At 42.5% G+C, this 17,333-nt stretch overlaps 1 protein-coding gene across 1 annotated transcript in view; it reads left to right on the forward strand.

Annotated features, from left to right (window-relative positions):
* Positions 1-16,146, forward strand: part of SDAD1 (SDA1 domain containing 1) — a 34,726-nt gene extending 18,580 nt beyond the window's left edge. Inside the window, exons 13-22 of the mRNA XM_048848096.2 lie at positions 851-909; positions 2,450-2,526; positions 3,758-3,855; positions 4,624-4,700; positions 6,029-6,161; positions 7,800-7,897; positions 8,925-9,115; positions 9,656-9,740; positions 10,213-10,374; positions 15,707-16,146. Of these exons, the coding sequence (XP_048704053.2) occupies positions 851-909; positions 2,450-2,526; positions 3,758-3,855; positions 4,624-4,700; positions 6,029-6,161; positions 7,800-7,897; positions 8,925-9,115; positions 9,656-9,740; positions 10,213-10,374; positions 15,707-15,757 (1,031 nt within the window). The 3' untranslated portion in view covers positions 15,758-16,146. The remainder of the gene's footprint in view (positions 1-850; positions 910-2,449; positions 2,527-3,757; positions 3,856-4,623; positions 4,701-6,028; positions 6,162-7,799; positions 7,898-8,924; positions 9,116-9,655; positions 9,741-10,212; positions 10,375-15,706) is intronic.
* The last annotated feature ends 1,187 nt before the right edge of the window (positions 16,147-17,333 follow it).

Raw genomic sequence — 17,333 nt, forward strand, 5'->3', positions numbered from 1 at the left:
GATCCCCTGAATTCTGTGAGTTAAACCAAGCTGCTACAAGAAGCTGTCTGTAATTGTTTAGCAAAGTTTGTCTCTCTTGCTGCACCATAGTTAACGTTGCAACACTATTTCAGTCTAGAGCAGCGGCTCTCAACCTTTCCAGACTACTGTACCCCTTTCAGGACTCTGATTTGTCTTGTGTGCCCCCAAGTTTTGCCTCATTTAAAAACTACTTGCTTACAAAATCAGACATAGTGTTCTGTGACGCTTTTGTATTTTTATTACCGAAAAATGGCTTACTTTCTCATTTCTCATATAACTATAAAATAAGTCAGTTGGAATATAAATCTTGTACTTACATTTCAGTGTATGGTATACAGAGCTGTATAAACAAGTCATTGTCTGCATGAAATTTTAGTTTGTACTGACTTCGTGAGTGCTTTTTATGGAGCCTGTTGTAAAACAAGGCAAATATCTAGATGAGTTGATGCACCCCCTGGAAAACCTCTGCCTACCCTCAGGGGTACATGTACCCGTGGTTTAGAACCAGTGCTCTAGAGCAGACTTTTCAAAGTGCTCTCCAGCCCATATGCAGTGGTTAAAAAGAGGTGGCCAGCTGAGGGCCTGGGATAAACTTTGTGGTATCAGATTGCGTGCGTTATTGTGACAGCGAGTGGTTCAGAGGATCTGGTTTTGCAAGGCTCCAAATGACCTTCATGTTCTCTATGGAAGTTCAGGGTGCTGAGCTTCCTGCAGGATGGGACCCAGAATTAGAAGTTGTGATGCATGGAGATACTTATAAGTCTCTGAAAGCAGAAATGGCTGTCTGTTGACTGAGGAACCTTTCTCTCTTTCTCTCCTACTCTTCTAGAAGTGACCAAGATCCTTCTTTTTGCTGCGCAAGCGTCTCATCAGCTGGTGCCGCCAGAGGTCAGGATCCTTCCAAATCTCATTCATATGAAACAGTAGACTGTGTGCAAACACTGGAAATATAACTGCTGAACGTGTTGACAGAGCTATGCTGAGAGAGACAAAAAACCTGCCCAATCGTGTTAAAACTCACAGGCTGGAAGTGTTGTTGGATGCTGGGTATTGTTTAAGTAGGGGGAAAAGTAATGCAAGGAGTGATTTCTCCGTTGTGTCTGCTCAGTTCCTCTGAGATTACATCCTCTTGGTGTCAGGTGGGGTTGAAAAGCACATGCTGATCTTTCAAAATGGGAACACTTGTGCTTATTCTGCGGTTTATGTTCCATAAAAAAAAAAAGGTAATGAATACCTGTGACTCTTTGGGGTTCACCCAGGCCAGTAAGGGGTTCAGTCAACACCTGCCTTGCAACTCTGGGTGTCTTAAATCCTATGCTTCTGTAACGTGGGGTTTTTTATCCATGAAAGCTGATGCCCAAATAAATCTGTTAGTCTTTAAGGTGCCACCGGACTCCTCGTTGTTTTTGTTCAAAGTAAGAGTCTCACCACAGTTGTTTCCCTGCATGGCTGGCTGGTTCTTAGCCAGGGTTCAATCACGGAGCCCACAGTGCTCTGTTTCTTTGACTGTTCAGGTGAGGGATAACTTCAGGCGTTCTCCCCCTCTCTTTTTGTAGTCTGGTAAACCTCTGAAACGTGTTCTTCTGAAGTTCTCTTCTGAAGAAAGAGGTTCTTTCCCCTGCTGGGTGTAGACTCCATTCTGCCTGGTGCAGACACCAGGCTGGCTTCACCCCTGCTTGTAATTTTTACACTGCAAATGATTTTCCTGCAATCTCCCATACCAATAAATAGCCCCCTGTCCGTGGCAACACCTGTCTTGTGGAGCTGGTCCCTTTCATTTGTCTCGAAAAACCTATTTATCAACTTCCCCTGACATGCCTGGTTAAAACACATTTTAGTCACACATTTCTGGATAACTCTTTGCAGGTTAATCGTATATACATCACACAAGAATGTGAATGATCAGTGAGTTAGTTGTTTTTCAGTGATTTATCACATGCCACTTTTTGGATAAATATCATGACGACAGTGGATGGGGATATACTGAGTGGGTCAGGCCAGCTGAGTCTGGAGCTCCTTGCCATTTAGCCTTGGGATGCTCTTAGGGTCACAGACTGGCTCCCATATATCACTTTTAATCAAAGTAAATCTCCAAATGGCTTTACAAAGGAGGTCAGAAGCATTACCCCCATTTTACAGACGGGGACACCGAGGCACAGAGCAGTGATGTGTCTTGATCGAAGTCACTCAGCAGGCCAGTGGCAGATCCAGGTCTGCTGAATCCCCATTCAGTGCTGTATTCACTAGGCCGCATTTCCTCCCTGTAGTAAGATTTGTATCGCAAAAATTCTCCATGGCTTAGAATGTCTCTTAAAGGGCCAAGTCCCAAGCTTTGAGTGAGTTTGCCCTTTGTGAATATGGCATTGTATGCAAATGAGTATAACTACAATAAGAATGTGTGTTCATCTGTCTTTACTTTCCTTTCTAGATCATCCAGTCAGTATTAATGACCATAGCCAACAACTTCGTCACTGACAAGAATTCTGGGGAAGTTATGACTGTAGGGTAGGTATGAAAGTTCATGATAACTCAGTCTGGGATCCGTGGGGAACCTGGGTTGCTAGAAACAATGTACAACTCATAGAAAATAGCTTGGTGTATCTCTTTAAAAAAACACCCATTGAAATAAAAAAATAATCTTTTGTGCAGTGTGCTTTGAGTTTAGTAAACTATTTTTAGTTGCCAACACTGCTATGTCACTGGTCGTAGAGGTCATTGGTTAGCACCAGGATGCTCCCCAGATGCGGCTGAATCCCTGCTTTCCTGGGTAACAAGATGTTTGGGAATGTTCTGCGCGTATCCCATTTATCTGTAAACTCTTAAGTACGTCATGATTTTTCAGGGTGTAGATACCATGATGGTCAAGACTTCATTCCCTATCTATACAATGACTGAAACTGTGCTAGCTACAACTAAGTTTAACCATAGCTGTTGCCAGCGGAATGCTAACCCAGTTTCTGCGCCCAGTATAAACTGGCTTATTTTGCTGAGACCCGTGCCATAGACTGATTGATGTATAATAATAATTGTACAACATATTGTATCTTTTATAATCGAGATATAAGTTGAGTCTGAGGAAAAGGTGTCCCTGTTCATACCAACTGCATGGGGCTGTGGGTGGAAATATGCTCACTAGTTCGAGCCATGCTTTAAGAATGGTTCTTGCTAAAATGGTTTCAACCATAAGGAGGAGGTGGGGGGTGGACCTTAGAGAGAGACTGGGGAGGGTGAGGGTCAATGTGAGGGTAAAGTTACTTTGAAAGGGAACTCTCCTGTGTGAGCATACAGGTTCCCAGCATAGGCTGTCCTTTACTGATCTAACCATGGATGAATGCAGTCAAGATTCCTGACTCCTCTAGGCACAGACATGGTCCACAGATTTAAAGGGTTTTAGCTTTTCTGTATGGGCTGCCCACTTTCACCCTTTGGTCTTGGATGCTTTCTAGCTAGTTAGTGATTGCTGTGCCAGTACTTTATCTTAATTTTCAAAGATGCTGAGCACTTGCACCTCTGGAAACTGGTCCATCATGGTGGCTAGGAGAACAGACTATGCAAAGCTGCCATGCTTTGGATAGGCTACCTCGGGGGTTGAGTCCCATGCTGCTCTTTTCTCTAACACTGAGTTGTGTGCCTCAAGATGACCGTCCCTGAGTCTCAGACACGGTCGTGCAACATGCTGCAGCCAGGGTCTTTTCTAACTGAGACAATTTTTTTTTAAAAACTTTGATTTTTCTAGAATGAATGCGATAAAAGAGATAACTGCGAGATGTCCTCTGGCTATGACCGAAGACCTGCTCCAAGACCTTGCCCTGTACAAATCTCATAAAGATAAAAGTAAGTTTAGTGCTTTGCAGGTGGAAAAACGTGTTGCTCTTTTTTTTTTTTACCCATGTTTATGCTGAGTGTTCTGATGTAAGGAATAGGTTAGAGTTCAGAGTATTTCTCATGTTAGTCTCCTGTACCTCTGTGTCTGTTTCAGGTGTCCTCATGTGAGAGATGAAGTAGTCAGAGCAGTTGGGAGGGGAAAAGGGTGGTTGCCTAGCAGCTACCTGAACTGAAGCTACGTAAGGGCTTGATCTTGCACAGTTTGATCAATGGGAACGTTGTCAATTGATTGATCACTGACTGTAGGGGATGCAGGTTCATGTCCTAAATAAATATTGATTGTGTGAGTTACCTTGGAAATGTCTGATCTAGTTCTGGAGACACTTTCTTCTTCACTTCTTTTTTAGAAGTAACAGATTCACACCGATATTGGTAGCTGCTTAAATTTTGAAAAAGGATTTTTGGGGAGATGTATCCAATAAACAAAACTAGAGTAGAGCAAAGAAGGCTAAGAGTAGAAGGTAGTTTTACAAAGTAGGTAGTCCAGAGTAGAAGGGAAAGACATGGATTCTCAAATAGAATAATGCTAAGAAGTTACTATTGAGAAAGATGTAGGAAATATAGCTTTCCTTTTATATAGTTAAAATATAGTTTTCCTTTTACCCTCCTCCCCACCCACAGAACAAAACCTAATTCTAGCTCAATGCTTTCCTTTTCATTTGATCCAGATCCTGCTTTTTCCAAGGTGTTTGTTTATTCCTGGTATTTGTTTTGTAGATGTAATGATGTCTGCAAGAACTCTGATACATCTCTTCCGATCACTGAATCCGCAAATGTTACAAAAAAAATTCAGGGTAAGTGATGTTTATGTGCATTAATTTGTATCTGAAATGCAGGGTTGTGATCCTGAAAATGAGGATGAAATAAATTGAACATCTCTAGCTAGTGAACATGGTTAACTGTGTGCATACTTTTAACTAAGAATATGTGCATTGCATTTTGCCCTGGAGAGATCACCTAAAGGCAAAAGGCAGTGTGGCCTAAGGACAGAGCACTGGACCTAGGAGACATGGGTTCTATTCCTGGCTCTGCCACTCGCTTACTAGGTGACCTTGGGCAAGTCACTTCCCATCTCAGTTTCCCCATCTGTAAAATGGGGATAACGGTGCTTCTTTGCAAAGTTGCTTGAGAGCTGTAGAGTATCTTTGTCCCCACCGCTTCACTGCAGAATCCATCGTTAATCTATGGAGAGGAGATGTTTTTCAATAAAGTGCTGTGCTCTGAAAATGCAATATCAGAAGCTCTTCATCATCATTTATTTTTCTGTGTGACTAAAACCTAACCTTGTTAAAAGAAGTGGGTGGAGGGATTATCTGAACCTGGAGGGCTGTGGATCTCTGTTGTTCCAATGCTCATTAATGTATAAAGCTTGTTCGGAATAGGCCCAAGCTGCAGAAGTGTAATCCAGAGTTTTGGAGGGCATGCTGGGATGTGTGCCTCTGGCAGATTTCTAACACTGGCTGATCACTTCTTGTTTCATTGGTGAAAAAACACCTTGTAACAGGGCAGTCTGCCCTTTAAGGGGAGCAACCAGCCCTGTTCTGGGGAGCAGTGTGGCAGGCAGGTGTTGGGAATTAACTGACCCAGCTGGGTAGCAGCAGTTGATTGGGTCTGATGTTTTCCACTAGGGGATATAAATGAGGACCTGCGGCAGTCCAGGACCAGGAGAGGGCTGGGAGAATGCTCTCCTGTAACTATGGCAGAGGACTGCAGGAGGCCCTTTGGACCTCCTAGGCAGGGTGGAAATCCTGACACTAAACTGCTAGTCCCCGTCCAGTTCCCTTCGTTTGACCCTTTGACTGCACTCCTGTCCATGTTGTTCATTAGTTGTCCCCTGTAATTATTTGGTTTTCCAGGTCCTGTGGACCCCCCTCTTGGGCTTGGGGGGGGGGGGAATCCTTTAGCTTTGCCCGCCCACTTCCTAGATCCCAATAAGAATAAACTGCCAGAGGCTGGGGGGACACCACAGTGTGTGTTGTGAGCAGTACTATGTATATTACCATATCATGTTTCCCAGGCTGGTGATCGAGTCCACCAACCTTATGCCCCTTTTAAAATGTTCTGTTGGTGAAATTAAAGAAAACAAAGAGCTACTTACAACATGTACTTGGTTTACTTATAGGGTAAACCTACTGAGGCCTCATCAGAAGCCAGAATCCATGAGTATGGAGAATTAGATGCCAAAGATTATATTCCAGGAGCAGAAATATTAGAGGTTGAGAATAAGGAAGAAGAAGGAGGGAAACACGAGGAAGGTTGGTTAGTTTTTCTTCACTTCCAGGCCGTACAGCATTGCCACTAGAGTTCTAGTTACATGTGAAAGTGTGGTGCAAGTCTCTTGTTGTAAAGCAGAAAGTTTGACACTGTAATGTCTTGAGTAACCCTGGCCATGTGTCCAGTGAAACAGCACTAGTGCTGCCCTTGAATGAATGAATGCAATACACACCCAGTTATATTTGACATTGGGTCTGTGCTGCTTTATGCAGTATTTGCTTTAGCAAGAGATAACAAAAGGGTTTTGTTGCCTGTGTGACTAATCTTCAAGAAAAAGCAGGTCATACGGCTTCAAAAGTGCACCTGTTCAGCTCTCCCCAAGATAAAGAACTGCTTGCTTACTATGTCCTTGAGTCACTTTGAAGACTTAAGAAGAGCAGTGCTCAGGCTGTTGAAAATGTAACATGACTTTTTCATACAATGTGTGCTGCTTCCATATCTGTGTGAACTGGTTGGATGTTGGGGATGCGGCAGAATATCACTGCCTGCTTGTATGGTGCCCTGCGCAATAGACATCATGGGGCACTCGTGTAGCACTGTTTATCTTCAGAGCTCTTTACAATAACTGCAACGTAGGCTGGCAGTAAATTAGGTTTACACGACAGCTTGTCTCCATTGCCAGTGATTAGACATCGGGCACACCAGTGTTTTGCAAGCTGCCTTTGGTGTTTTCTTACAACTTTGGGGATAACTTGTTTATTTCTATGGTTGGTCCCACTTACAACAACTGATGATGACATCACAACCTCCATGAAGGATCTGATTCTAGTTACTGTATAAACTTGTAATAAAGTGACAGTTTCTGCCTTAAATAGCTTGTGTACTATGTTAATTACAAGATGCAACAGGTGCCTGAAGTAAACTGGTTAGGGGCATGTCTTGTCTTTGACAGCTTCCACAAGCCATTTCCACCAAACTACCGGTTTTTATATAAATACACACATCTTAATGTTGCTGAGAGACACAACTTTGTGGTCCATGGACTATTTTTGTACAGCATGTAGCACAGGGATCAGCAACCTTTGGCACGCAGCCCATCAGGGAAATCCGCTGGCGGGCCAGGACGGTTTGTTTACTTGTAGCGTCCGGAGGTTTGGCCGACCGCAGCTTCCACTGGCCGTGGTTTGCTGTTTCGGGCCAATGGGGGCTGTGGGAAGCGGCAGCTAGCACATCCCTCGGCCCGCACCGCTTCCTGCAGCCCCCATTAGCCCGGAACGGCGAACCCCGGCCAGTGGGAGCTGTGATCAGTTGAACCTGCGGACGCTGCAGGTAAACAAACCGGCCCGCCAGTGGATTTCCCTGATGGGCCGCATGCCAAAGGTTGCCAATCCATGATCTAGCACATTGTGGATGATACCTGAAATGTATACTTTTTAAATAGCAGTCAACCTCTACCGTAACTTGACAACCCTTTAATGCTTGCTTGTTATTTCTAGTGGTATCTGGACTAGGTGATTGAGAACTGCAAAGGGAGGGCTTTTAAAAATAGTAGTGCATTTAGCAGGTAGAGATAACATGGAAGGAAACAAATCTGGGATCCAGTCTTAATTGCTATATTTGTTGTCACGCAATTGAACTAAGTCTGTTCTAGTCACTGTGTGTGCCTCTTGCCCTGGCAGATGGATGGCAAAGTGCCAGTCTCGGTGAGGAGGAAGACGATGAAGATGGGGAATGGATAGATGTGCACCACTCCTCAGATGAGGAGCAGCAAGAAGTAGTGAGTTTTGTCATCACTTTCTGGCCTAAATATAAATGTGATTTTCAAAGATTGGGCTTGATTCTCCGTTGGCTTGCACCTTTAATGTAGTTTTCAGCTGTGCCAAGTGAGTGTATAAACAGTAGCTAATGAGAAAGGGGTGTGTCACACCACCATTGCACAGGTATAAGTGAATATCCACAAGTCAAAGCAGGGGAGAATCAGTCCTGTGTGTAAATATTTTACAGCCTATGGCAATGGTTTTCAACTGTGGACCACCACTTGTTCAGGGAAAGCCCCTGGCATGCCAGGCCAGTTTGTTTACCTGCCGTGTCCGCTGGTTTGGCCAATTGCAGCTCTCACTGGCTGCGGTTCGCCGCTCCAGGCCAATGGGGTCTGTGGGAAGCAGTGCGGGCTGAGGGATGTGCTGGCCACCCTTCCTGCAGCCCCCATTGGCCTGGAGCGGCGAACTGTGGCCAGTGGGAGCCGTGATCAGCTGACCCTGCGGACACGGCCGGTAAACAAACCGGCCCGGCCCGCCAGGGGCTTTCCCTGAACAAGCAGTGAACCACAGTTGAGAACCACTGGCCTATGGGGAATAGGGCAAATTCTCTCCATCTTCAGCAAAGAGGAGGAGTATTTTGGCACATTTCTAATGCTCCTTACTCCTTCTCTCTCCCTTACACATGAACAAGCACACTCAACCAATTTCCTGGAAAGCCTGGGAACTCCTTGATCACAGGCTGCGTGGTGCCCCAACGTGGGCTCTGTTGGTAATGTTACACCCACTGTTGAACTTTGCTGTAGACCTGAAGAAGGCCAGTGCTACTCCCTCCCCTACGCCTCTCACCTCCCACATATTCTTGTCTTCTGCCCTAACCAACCATATGCCCTTATTGTAAAGGCAAGTCCTGTTTCTCTCCAGCGACCTGCTTAGGTGGAGAGAAACAGGACTTGCCTTTACAATAAGATTATAGTGTACAAATAAACCATACAACACCATTGCTTTAAAGACCCTGATGATCGTCACTGTTGTCCGCATTTAAAGGGGGAGAAGATCAAAAGCATGCCTGTAGAAGAACAGAAAGCCAAAGCAGCAGCAGTTAGCACGAGCCGGGTTTTAACTCAAGAAGACTTCCAGAAAATACACCTGGCCCAGATAGCCAAAGAGCTCAACTCGGCACCTGGCAAAGCTGCAAAGAGGAAGAACATTGCAATAGACAGCGACGAGGAGAGCAGGTAGAATACAAAATTCCTTTTCACTCAGGTGGTATAATGGATATTATTTCTACTGCAGGAGCCCTTAGGAGCCTGAACCATGGGCCAGGACCTCATTGTGTTACGTGCTATATAAATGTATAATAAAAAGATGTGTCCTCATGCTACACAGCTTCCAATCTAAGTATGAGACAAGGCAGTGAGTGAATATAGGGGGGTCAGCACAAGGGAACAATGAGACGATACTTGTCAGCTTGATAGGCTGTGGTCTCAGCACACAGGCTGACTGACCGCTGCTGAGATTTTTGTAGGTATGGTAGTTAAAAAGGGATTTGAAGGTGGACACTGAGGCAGCTGTGCAGATGTTTTTGGGTAGCTCCTCCCATGCATAAGGGCAGCATCGGGACAAAGCATACAGGTGCTTGTGTGAAAGTGGGCAGTGAGCTCAGAAGCCATATCTCGAGAATGAATGAGAGATGCTAGAGAGGGTGAGGATAGATCCGTGCGTGGTAAAAGCTCTCGTGATGCCAGACAACATCATAATCTCTTTTTGTTTTGCAGGGGAGAGTTGCTTTCGCTCAGAGATATTGAGCATCTACATAAGAAGCCTAAATCAGACAAGGAAACAAGACTGGCCACAGCCATGGTGAGGAGCCATGATATTCCAGATCTTCTTCCTTGCAGATTTTCAGGGGTTTCAGGCTTTGCAACCTGCAGAGTTACAAGAACACAGTAGGGGCAGGTTTCAAAGGGCTCAGGCATGAATGACAGCTAGGTAACTGGTTGCCTCCCCCTCCTGGGTTCTTTGCCGACCTGGCACAGACCAATGGATAACTTTAGTCTGGTTCCCTGTCTCTGATTGTGGCTGATGCTGGGAATTTTAAAACCTTTTTTTTTTTTTAATAGAGGCTCTTATTCAAAAGATACAGTTAAACAGCCAATCACAAAGCACATAAAATCGCTCAGGAAAGCAAAGTGAGTCTGGATTTGCAGCTCCAGGAGTGGAAAGTGTGCAGGGGTAAATGGCATTTCTGTGGAGACCAGTTAGATGATCTGACTTGTGAGAAGAAAAGATAACCCTGTGGGCTTTAATTGTTTGGATATTTTTTCCTCCCTAGGCTGGAAAGACAGACAGAAAAGAATTTGTGAAAAGAAAAACTAAAATGAATCCGTTCGCTAGCTCCACTAACAAAGAGAAGAAAAAGCAGAAGAACTTTATGATGATGAGATACAGTCACAATGTCCGAACAAAAAATAAACGTTCCTTCAGGGAAAAACAGGTCAGTATTTAATACTCAGCCCATTGGTGACAAAGTAAATTGGAGACTAGTCAGGGGCAGTGTATGCAACAAATTTTAGTTATTTGTATTTCAGCTAAAATAAGCGCCCCTCACGTGCTCTAGGAGGTTTTATGTACTTAAAGATTTCCTGTGACAAAGCTTAGTTCAAATGAACATATAATAGGCTGCTTCTCTTAAACTAATGATCACTTGCCAACCAATCCAATAAAAAAGCCCCTTGTGCAGTCTATACATCCCTTAGCCTATGTCCTACCCAAATGCCTGAGCTTTGTAGCAGTCACAGATCTGGGCTCTTGCAGACCAATGGCTGCCAGTGCTGGGGGGGCTTTCTTATAACTGGCTTGGACTTGTCTGCATAGAAAACACCAAATCGTGGTGAAGTTATATTAGGGCTGTAGCATAATATGGGAATGTAATTATAACACAGCGTGGGCCCCTTGGCCATTGGCAAGATCAAACTTTGATTATACTACAATCAGGGACACCAGTGTGACAGAACATGCTGCCTTTGCGTGGTAGAATTGGCTTTGCAGACAGGCCTTTTAGTCTATCCTTTTCTTTTCCTTTGGGCGCCTCTTCAAACCCTCATTTCACAGTCACCATCTTCCTGATTACCTTATTCACCAGAGACAGGTCTGTCCTTCCTCTCATTCTGGCTGGGCATGCTGTATCTATGATCAAAGGTGCCTCCTGAAATCCTCTCATCTGCTCTGGAAAATCAAGGCCAAAATGTTGCTGACTATTATAATGCCGCTATACTTGCTCAGACTGTTTTGAAGTGTTCAAAGAGCCATTTCCAGGAAAATCCTGCCTTGTGGCTTTCTCACCAAGCTGTCTCTTTGGTAGAGCATATGTACTGACTTCATTATAAACACACCTTTGTCGGTAAGATTTGGGTCCCAGTGAGTAGCTCTAGGGTCTGTTTCTGGCTTTTTATTCCCTGCTAAGGGCAGCCAAACAGTGTTGAGAATGGTCTGCCAGTGGCTTTTCTTTACAAACCAGATGAGGAAAGTAGATCCTGGGTATTCTTATATGATGTTTTATTAAATAACATGACCCTGGAGCAGTACCTCTAAATCTGCTCTTTACTTGGTATCTTCTCCATTTCCCACAAAAGTGGGATCTAGGCTGACCCCATTGACTGCAGCAATGTGCTGATTCCACCCTCTCTTATAAAACACAAGAGGTTCACTTTGTGAATGAGTGGCTTAGGTACTTTAATGAGCTCGCTAATCCTCTGCACTTGCATTGAGGTGTTGACGTCTCTGATTTGGTAGGCAGCCAGACTACCTCACTACATCAGATCTCTGCGAGAAGCAAAACAAGCAGTGTGTTAGTGATTTGAGCCAAAAGGCTTGAAGGCCCCTGTTGGGAAGGGAACGGCTTAAAAGAACTAAAATTTGATTTTATAGTTCCAGAGCTAAAATCCCCATTTTAAATTAGGGCTGTCAAACCTTTAAAATAAATTTGCAATTAATCGCAGTTGTAATCGCACTGTTAAACAATAATAGAATACCACTTTAAATTTATTATAAATATTTTTGGATGTTTTTCTACATTTTCAAATATATTTTCAATTACAGTGGAGGATAAAAAGTGTACAGCGTTCACTTTATATTTTTTATTACAAATATTTGCACTGTAAAAAAAGATGAGTATTTTCCATTCACCTCATACAAGTACTGTAGTGCAATCTCTTTATTGTGAAAGTACAATTTACAAATGTAGGATTTTTTTTTTTTTTTACTATAACTGCATTCAAAAACGAAACAACGTAAAACATTTGAGAGACTACAAGTTAAAGCATGAAGGGGCTTACGAATGTTAAGCATATCTGGCATGTAAATACTTTGCAGCGCTATCTACAGCAATGCAACGTGAACGCCTGTTCTCACTTTCAGGTGACGTATGTAAATAAGCGGGCAGAATTATCTCCTGTAAATATAAACAACTTGTTTGTCTAAGTGATTGGATGAACAAGAAGTAGGACTGAGTGGACTTTAGGCTCTAAAGTTTGACATTGTTTATTTTTGTGTGTGTTTACATAACTGCACTCAGAAACAAAATCTAAGTTTGTAAGTTGCATTTTTGTTAGAGATGGAAAGAATGAGCAGGAGGACCCAGAGGCGGATTGAGTGAATGGACTTCTTTATTACGGTACTTGTTCCCCTTGACCCAATTGTTGAGTAAGCCCTGAGTTAATCACATCACGCTCTTTTATCTAAGTTAATATGTAAATACTCACATTTACTACAATGCCCCCAAACCCCTTATTTGATAATATGAATGCCCATATAATGAATATTAATAGCTATATGCTGAATATCATATATCCGCCCCTGTTTACTGTTTATAGCATTAAGCATATTCTACAGACATTTTTACCTTGAAGATACTGCAAAGAAATGTAATTGTAGCCACAGGTTCCCTTAATCGCAGTTTGCAGGGAAGGGAGGAAGGGGCCATGTCTCGAGCTCATTTATGTAGCTGGGAAAGGAAGGGGGGGGAGATAGCACTTCAATAACACTTCTTCACACACAGGGTATCCTTCAGACAACCACATTCCTTATGCAGCTGCAGCGCTTATCTATTCTTAACAAGCAGAAGGGAAGGGAGAGGATGGTAACTTTATCGATTAAGCGAAGAAATAGTGCGTGCCTATGCCTACTCTCTATTACCATGATAGCACACCAGTGGTTTCCCAGGTCTTTACTTAACCCTTACAAGTCCCAACAATTTTCACGATAAAGAGATCGCACTATAGTACTTGTATGAGGTGAATGAAAAATACTATTTCTTTTTTTACAGTGCAGATATTTGCAATAAAAATATCAAGTGAGAACTGTACACATATTCTGGGTTATAATTGAAATCAATATATTTTAAAACGAAAACATCTGAAATATTATAATTTTAAATTGGTGTTTCTGTTATTGTTTAACAATGAGATTAAAACTGCAATTAATCGTGACTATTTTTTTAATCTAGTTGATTGGTTTTGTGTTTAATTTACAGCCCTGTTTTAAATGTGTCTACATTTCTGGCAGAACCTCTCTGGAGTGACTCTGTACTTGTAAATGTCAGTCTTTTTTCTTTTTCTTTTTTTCTTTTTTTTTTTAAGAAGCTTCATTTGCCCTTTAAAGAAATTACTTTAAACCTACTTAAAGGGACAAGAGTGATATTGTACTGATCTTTTCCAGTTTAACACCATTGACACAGTGCAATAACATTTATATTACATTAATTACATTAGTGATTTTTTTATTGTACAGTGTCTAAGAAGTGTCACTACTGCTATGTTTACTGCTTGAATCTAGGACTTCACTGACTCTTTCTTGGTTGTATTATCAATTCTATCTAGGTGCGAGTATGATCCCTATCACGACAGTGCCTGCCATGGTTTTTGGTGTAGGGGTTTATGAGCGGTCTTTGCCTCTCATTTTTACAATATATATCGAGATTTTTTTCCTAAAGTACTAAATAATCTGCTTGGTTTCTTGGCATTTTTAATATTTTCTAGACTAAGTTATTAAGTCTAGCCTGATTAGTGTGTCACTAGAAAAGTTATAATAGCTTTTCCTTAAAAGGGTAATTTTAGTTAGTATATTAAACTTTCCTAAGTGCTTAAAATAAGAATTAAATTGTTTCCAAATTACTGTTTTTATAAAAGCTTTTGGCAGTGAATATCCAATTTTATCTCAATGTACCTCTTCCTAATTGTTTGTGCCAAGTTCTGTTTCAAAGTAGCAAAGTGTGTGACATTAAATACATAGCTGTTAATACCTCTGTGCATAGAGTACCTAGGGCACTAGCCCAGGCAGGCTGGCTTGATTCCAGTCGGGTGACTCATAGACTTTAAGGCCAGAAGGGACCATCAAGATCTCTTGACCTCCTGCACATTGCAGGCCACAGAACTTTACTTACCCCGTCCTGTCATCAATCCATAACCTCTGTCTGAGTTACTGAAGTCCTCAAATAATGATTTAAGACTTTGTTACAGAGAATCCACCATTTACACTAATGTAAACCTGCAAGTGACCCGTGCCTCATGCTGCAGAGGAAGGCAAAATACCTCCAGGGTCTCTGCCAATCTGACCCAGGGGAAAATTCCCCATCCTTGGTGCTTAGCGGTCCAACTTCTTCTTTCCTTGTTTTCTTTTTATTTATACGGCTATAGAACATTTTACTGTTGGTTTTAATTTCCTTTGCAAGGTCCAACTCTGCTTGGCTTTTGGCAATTCTCACTTTTCCCCTGCACTTTCTGACTTCCAAGAGGTAGTTTTCCTTGTTGATCCATCCCTTCCTCCATTCCTCATAGGCTTTGTACTGTCTCTTAATAACCTGTTTGAGATGCTTGCTCATCCAGCTTGGTCTGCAACCCTTCCCTATGGACTTTTTCTCCTTGCTTGGGACGCAGGCTTCAGATACTTTCTGCAATTTTGACTTAAAGTAATTCCAAGCCTCCTCCACATTCAGATCCTTGAGTGCTTCAGTCCAGTCCACTTCCCTAACTACTTCCCTTAATTTTTTTAAAGTTTACCCTTTTGAAATCCTAGTTGCAGATCCATTTTTGTTTATCCTTCCATTTAGTTTAAACTGAATTAGCTCATGATCACGTGAACCAAGGGTCACCTACAACCAGCTCTTCTATGAGATCCACACTACTCACCAATACCAAATCTAAAATGGCATCACATCTTGCTGGTTTGGCTACAGTTAGGTGAAGAAATCTGTCAGCTATTGCATCCAGGAAAATCTAGTCCCTGCTATAATTAGTAGCACTTGTCCTCCAATCTATAACTGAATTAAGGCCACAGTTTTAACTATGGTGTGTTTTTTGAATTCCTGTGTGGCGATCTTGCCTGCTAATGTCTCCCATCCTATAGGTGGCTACATGCCAGCAATGAACAGGATTTTATATATATACGGTTTTCACATCACATGGGGATTGCTGCATGATGGGTGCTATATTGGTATTTCAGTTAAATACTTAAAAAGAACTGGAGTACTTATGACACCTTGGAGACTAACAAATTTATTTGAGCATAAGCTTTTGTGGGCTACAGCCCACTTCATCAGATGCATCTGATAAAGTGGGCTGAAGTGGGCTGTGGCCCACAAAAGCTTATGCTCAAATAAATTTATTAGTCTCTACGGTCCCACAAGTACTCCTTTTCTTTTTGCGGATACAGACTAACATGGCTGCTACTCTGCAACCAGTTAAATACTTGAAAACTTGTAGTCAGAATACCTCAATATTGCACTGTTATGCAACACGATTTATTTTATTTATTTGTTTTTTGTATTCTAGTTGGCATTACGAGATGCACTTTTGAAAAAGAGAAAAAGGCTGGTGAAATAACTTAAAACAACAAAGGAGCGGACTGTTTTATATCCTTACTGTGGGTATAGTAATAACCCTAGAAAATTTTTATATTGGAAAGTACAAGATCACCTGTACTGAAGAATTGGATGTCCATTGAATATAACTCTGCAGCACCAAATGAGTCTCATTTGTACATGTTGGCGTCAAGAGATCCTGCATTCTAGAAGCATCTTCAGAAGGGAGGCTGTTACCTTGTATTGAATATAACTTATTTTGAGTTAACTGGTTATGTCCCTGTAAATATTAACTAAAGCAAGGAGAATTTCATTGTTAAATGTTTTGCCTGAATCATGGAAAATGTAAATCCTAGATCAATCCATGGAAAATAACTTTTACATAGATTAAAAACTTTGTGCCTTTCATAAGCATGTAATTTTTTAAAGGACTTTGAAAACGGTTAACTTTAATTTCCCGCTTTTAGAAATAGAAGGTGGGTGAGGACTGAGGTAATCGCTTTTATTAGACCAACTTCTGTTGGTCTGAGAGAAGCTTTCATGCTACACAGAGCTCTTTTTCAGGTCTGAGAAAGGTAACCAAAGTGTCACAGCTAAATACAAGATAGAGCAGATAGTTTAGCATAAGTAGTTAGCGCATATTCTAAGGCAGGCATTCTCAACTTTTTTCTTTCTGAACACCCCCCCCCCCCCCCCAACATGATGTAAAAACTCCACAGCCCACCTGTGTCACAACAACTTTTTCTTTGCGTATAAAAGCCAGGACCAGTATTCGGGAGTAGAAAGCAGGGCAATTGCCCCGGGCAATATGCCCCGGGGGCCACCGCAAAAATAAGTTGCTCAGGCTTCAGCTCCAGGAGGTGGAGCTCAGGGGCCCAGGCTGCAGTCTGGCGCAGCAGGGCTTTGGCTTTCTGCCCCTGGCCCTAGCAAGCTTAATGCTGGCCATGTTCGGAGAACCCCCTGAAACCTGCTTGCAGCCCCTGGCTGAGAACCACTGTTTCTTAGGGACCTTTGAAGATGAAGTGGCCTGTTAACATGCCTGTAGTCATAGGACAAAAATGGGGGTTAGTGGGTTACGGAGTGTTGTAATAAGCTATAAATCCAGTGTCTTTATTAAGGCTATGTTTTTTAGTGGCTAGCAAAGTTATGAATTTAAACTCCCAGGCTTGTCTTTTGAAAGTGTTGTGCAGGTTTCCTTTGAGGATGAGGACTGTGTTCACCCACAGGTGATATGATAGTTTTGTCTTCTATCATTTTCTTGTGAGTTCATTCAAGGGTGTAGTTATTGTCTGGTTTCCTCCCCATAGCTGTTGGGACATTTAGTGCACTGGCTGAGGTACACCACATGTTGTGATAGGCACCACATGTTGTGACATGTGTAGGACCCATGGCTCTTCAAAGGTGTGTTGTGGTGGACATTGATTGTTGTAGCCGTGGACATTTGTCTGCAGGTGTTGCATCTGTTGTTGTGGCAGAGTCTGGTGCTGCTTTAAGTTGGTGACTTGTCCAAGTATAGCACCCCCTTCTCCCTGCCCCTTTTTTTGTCCTATGACCACAGAGGTGTTAACAGGCCCCTTAATCTTGAATGGTCCTTTTAG

The sequence above is a fragment of the Caretta caretta genome, chromosome 4, assembly GCF_965140235.1.
Source record: "Caretta caretta isolate rCarCar2 chromosome 4, rCarCar1.hap1, whole genome shotgun sequence".
Taxonomy (NCBI): Eukaryota; Metazoa; Chordata; order Testudines; family Cheloniidae; genus Caretta; species Caretta caretta.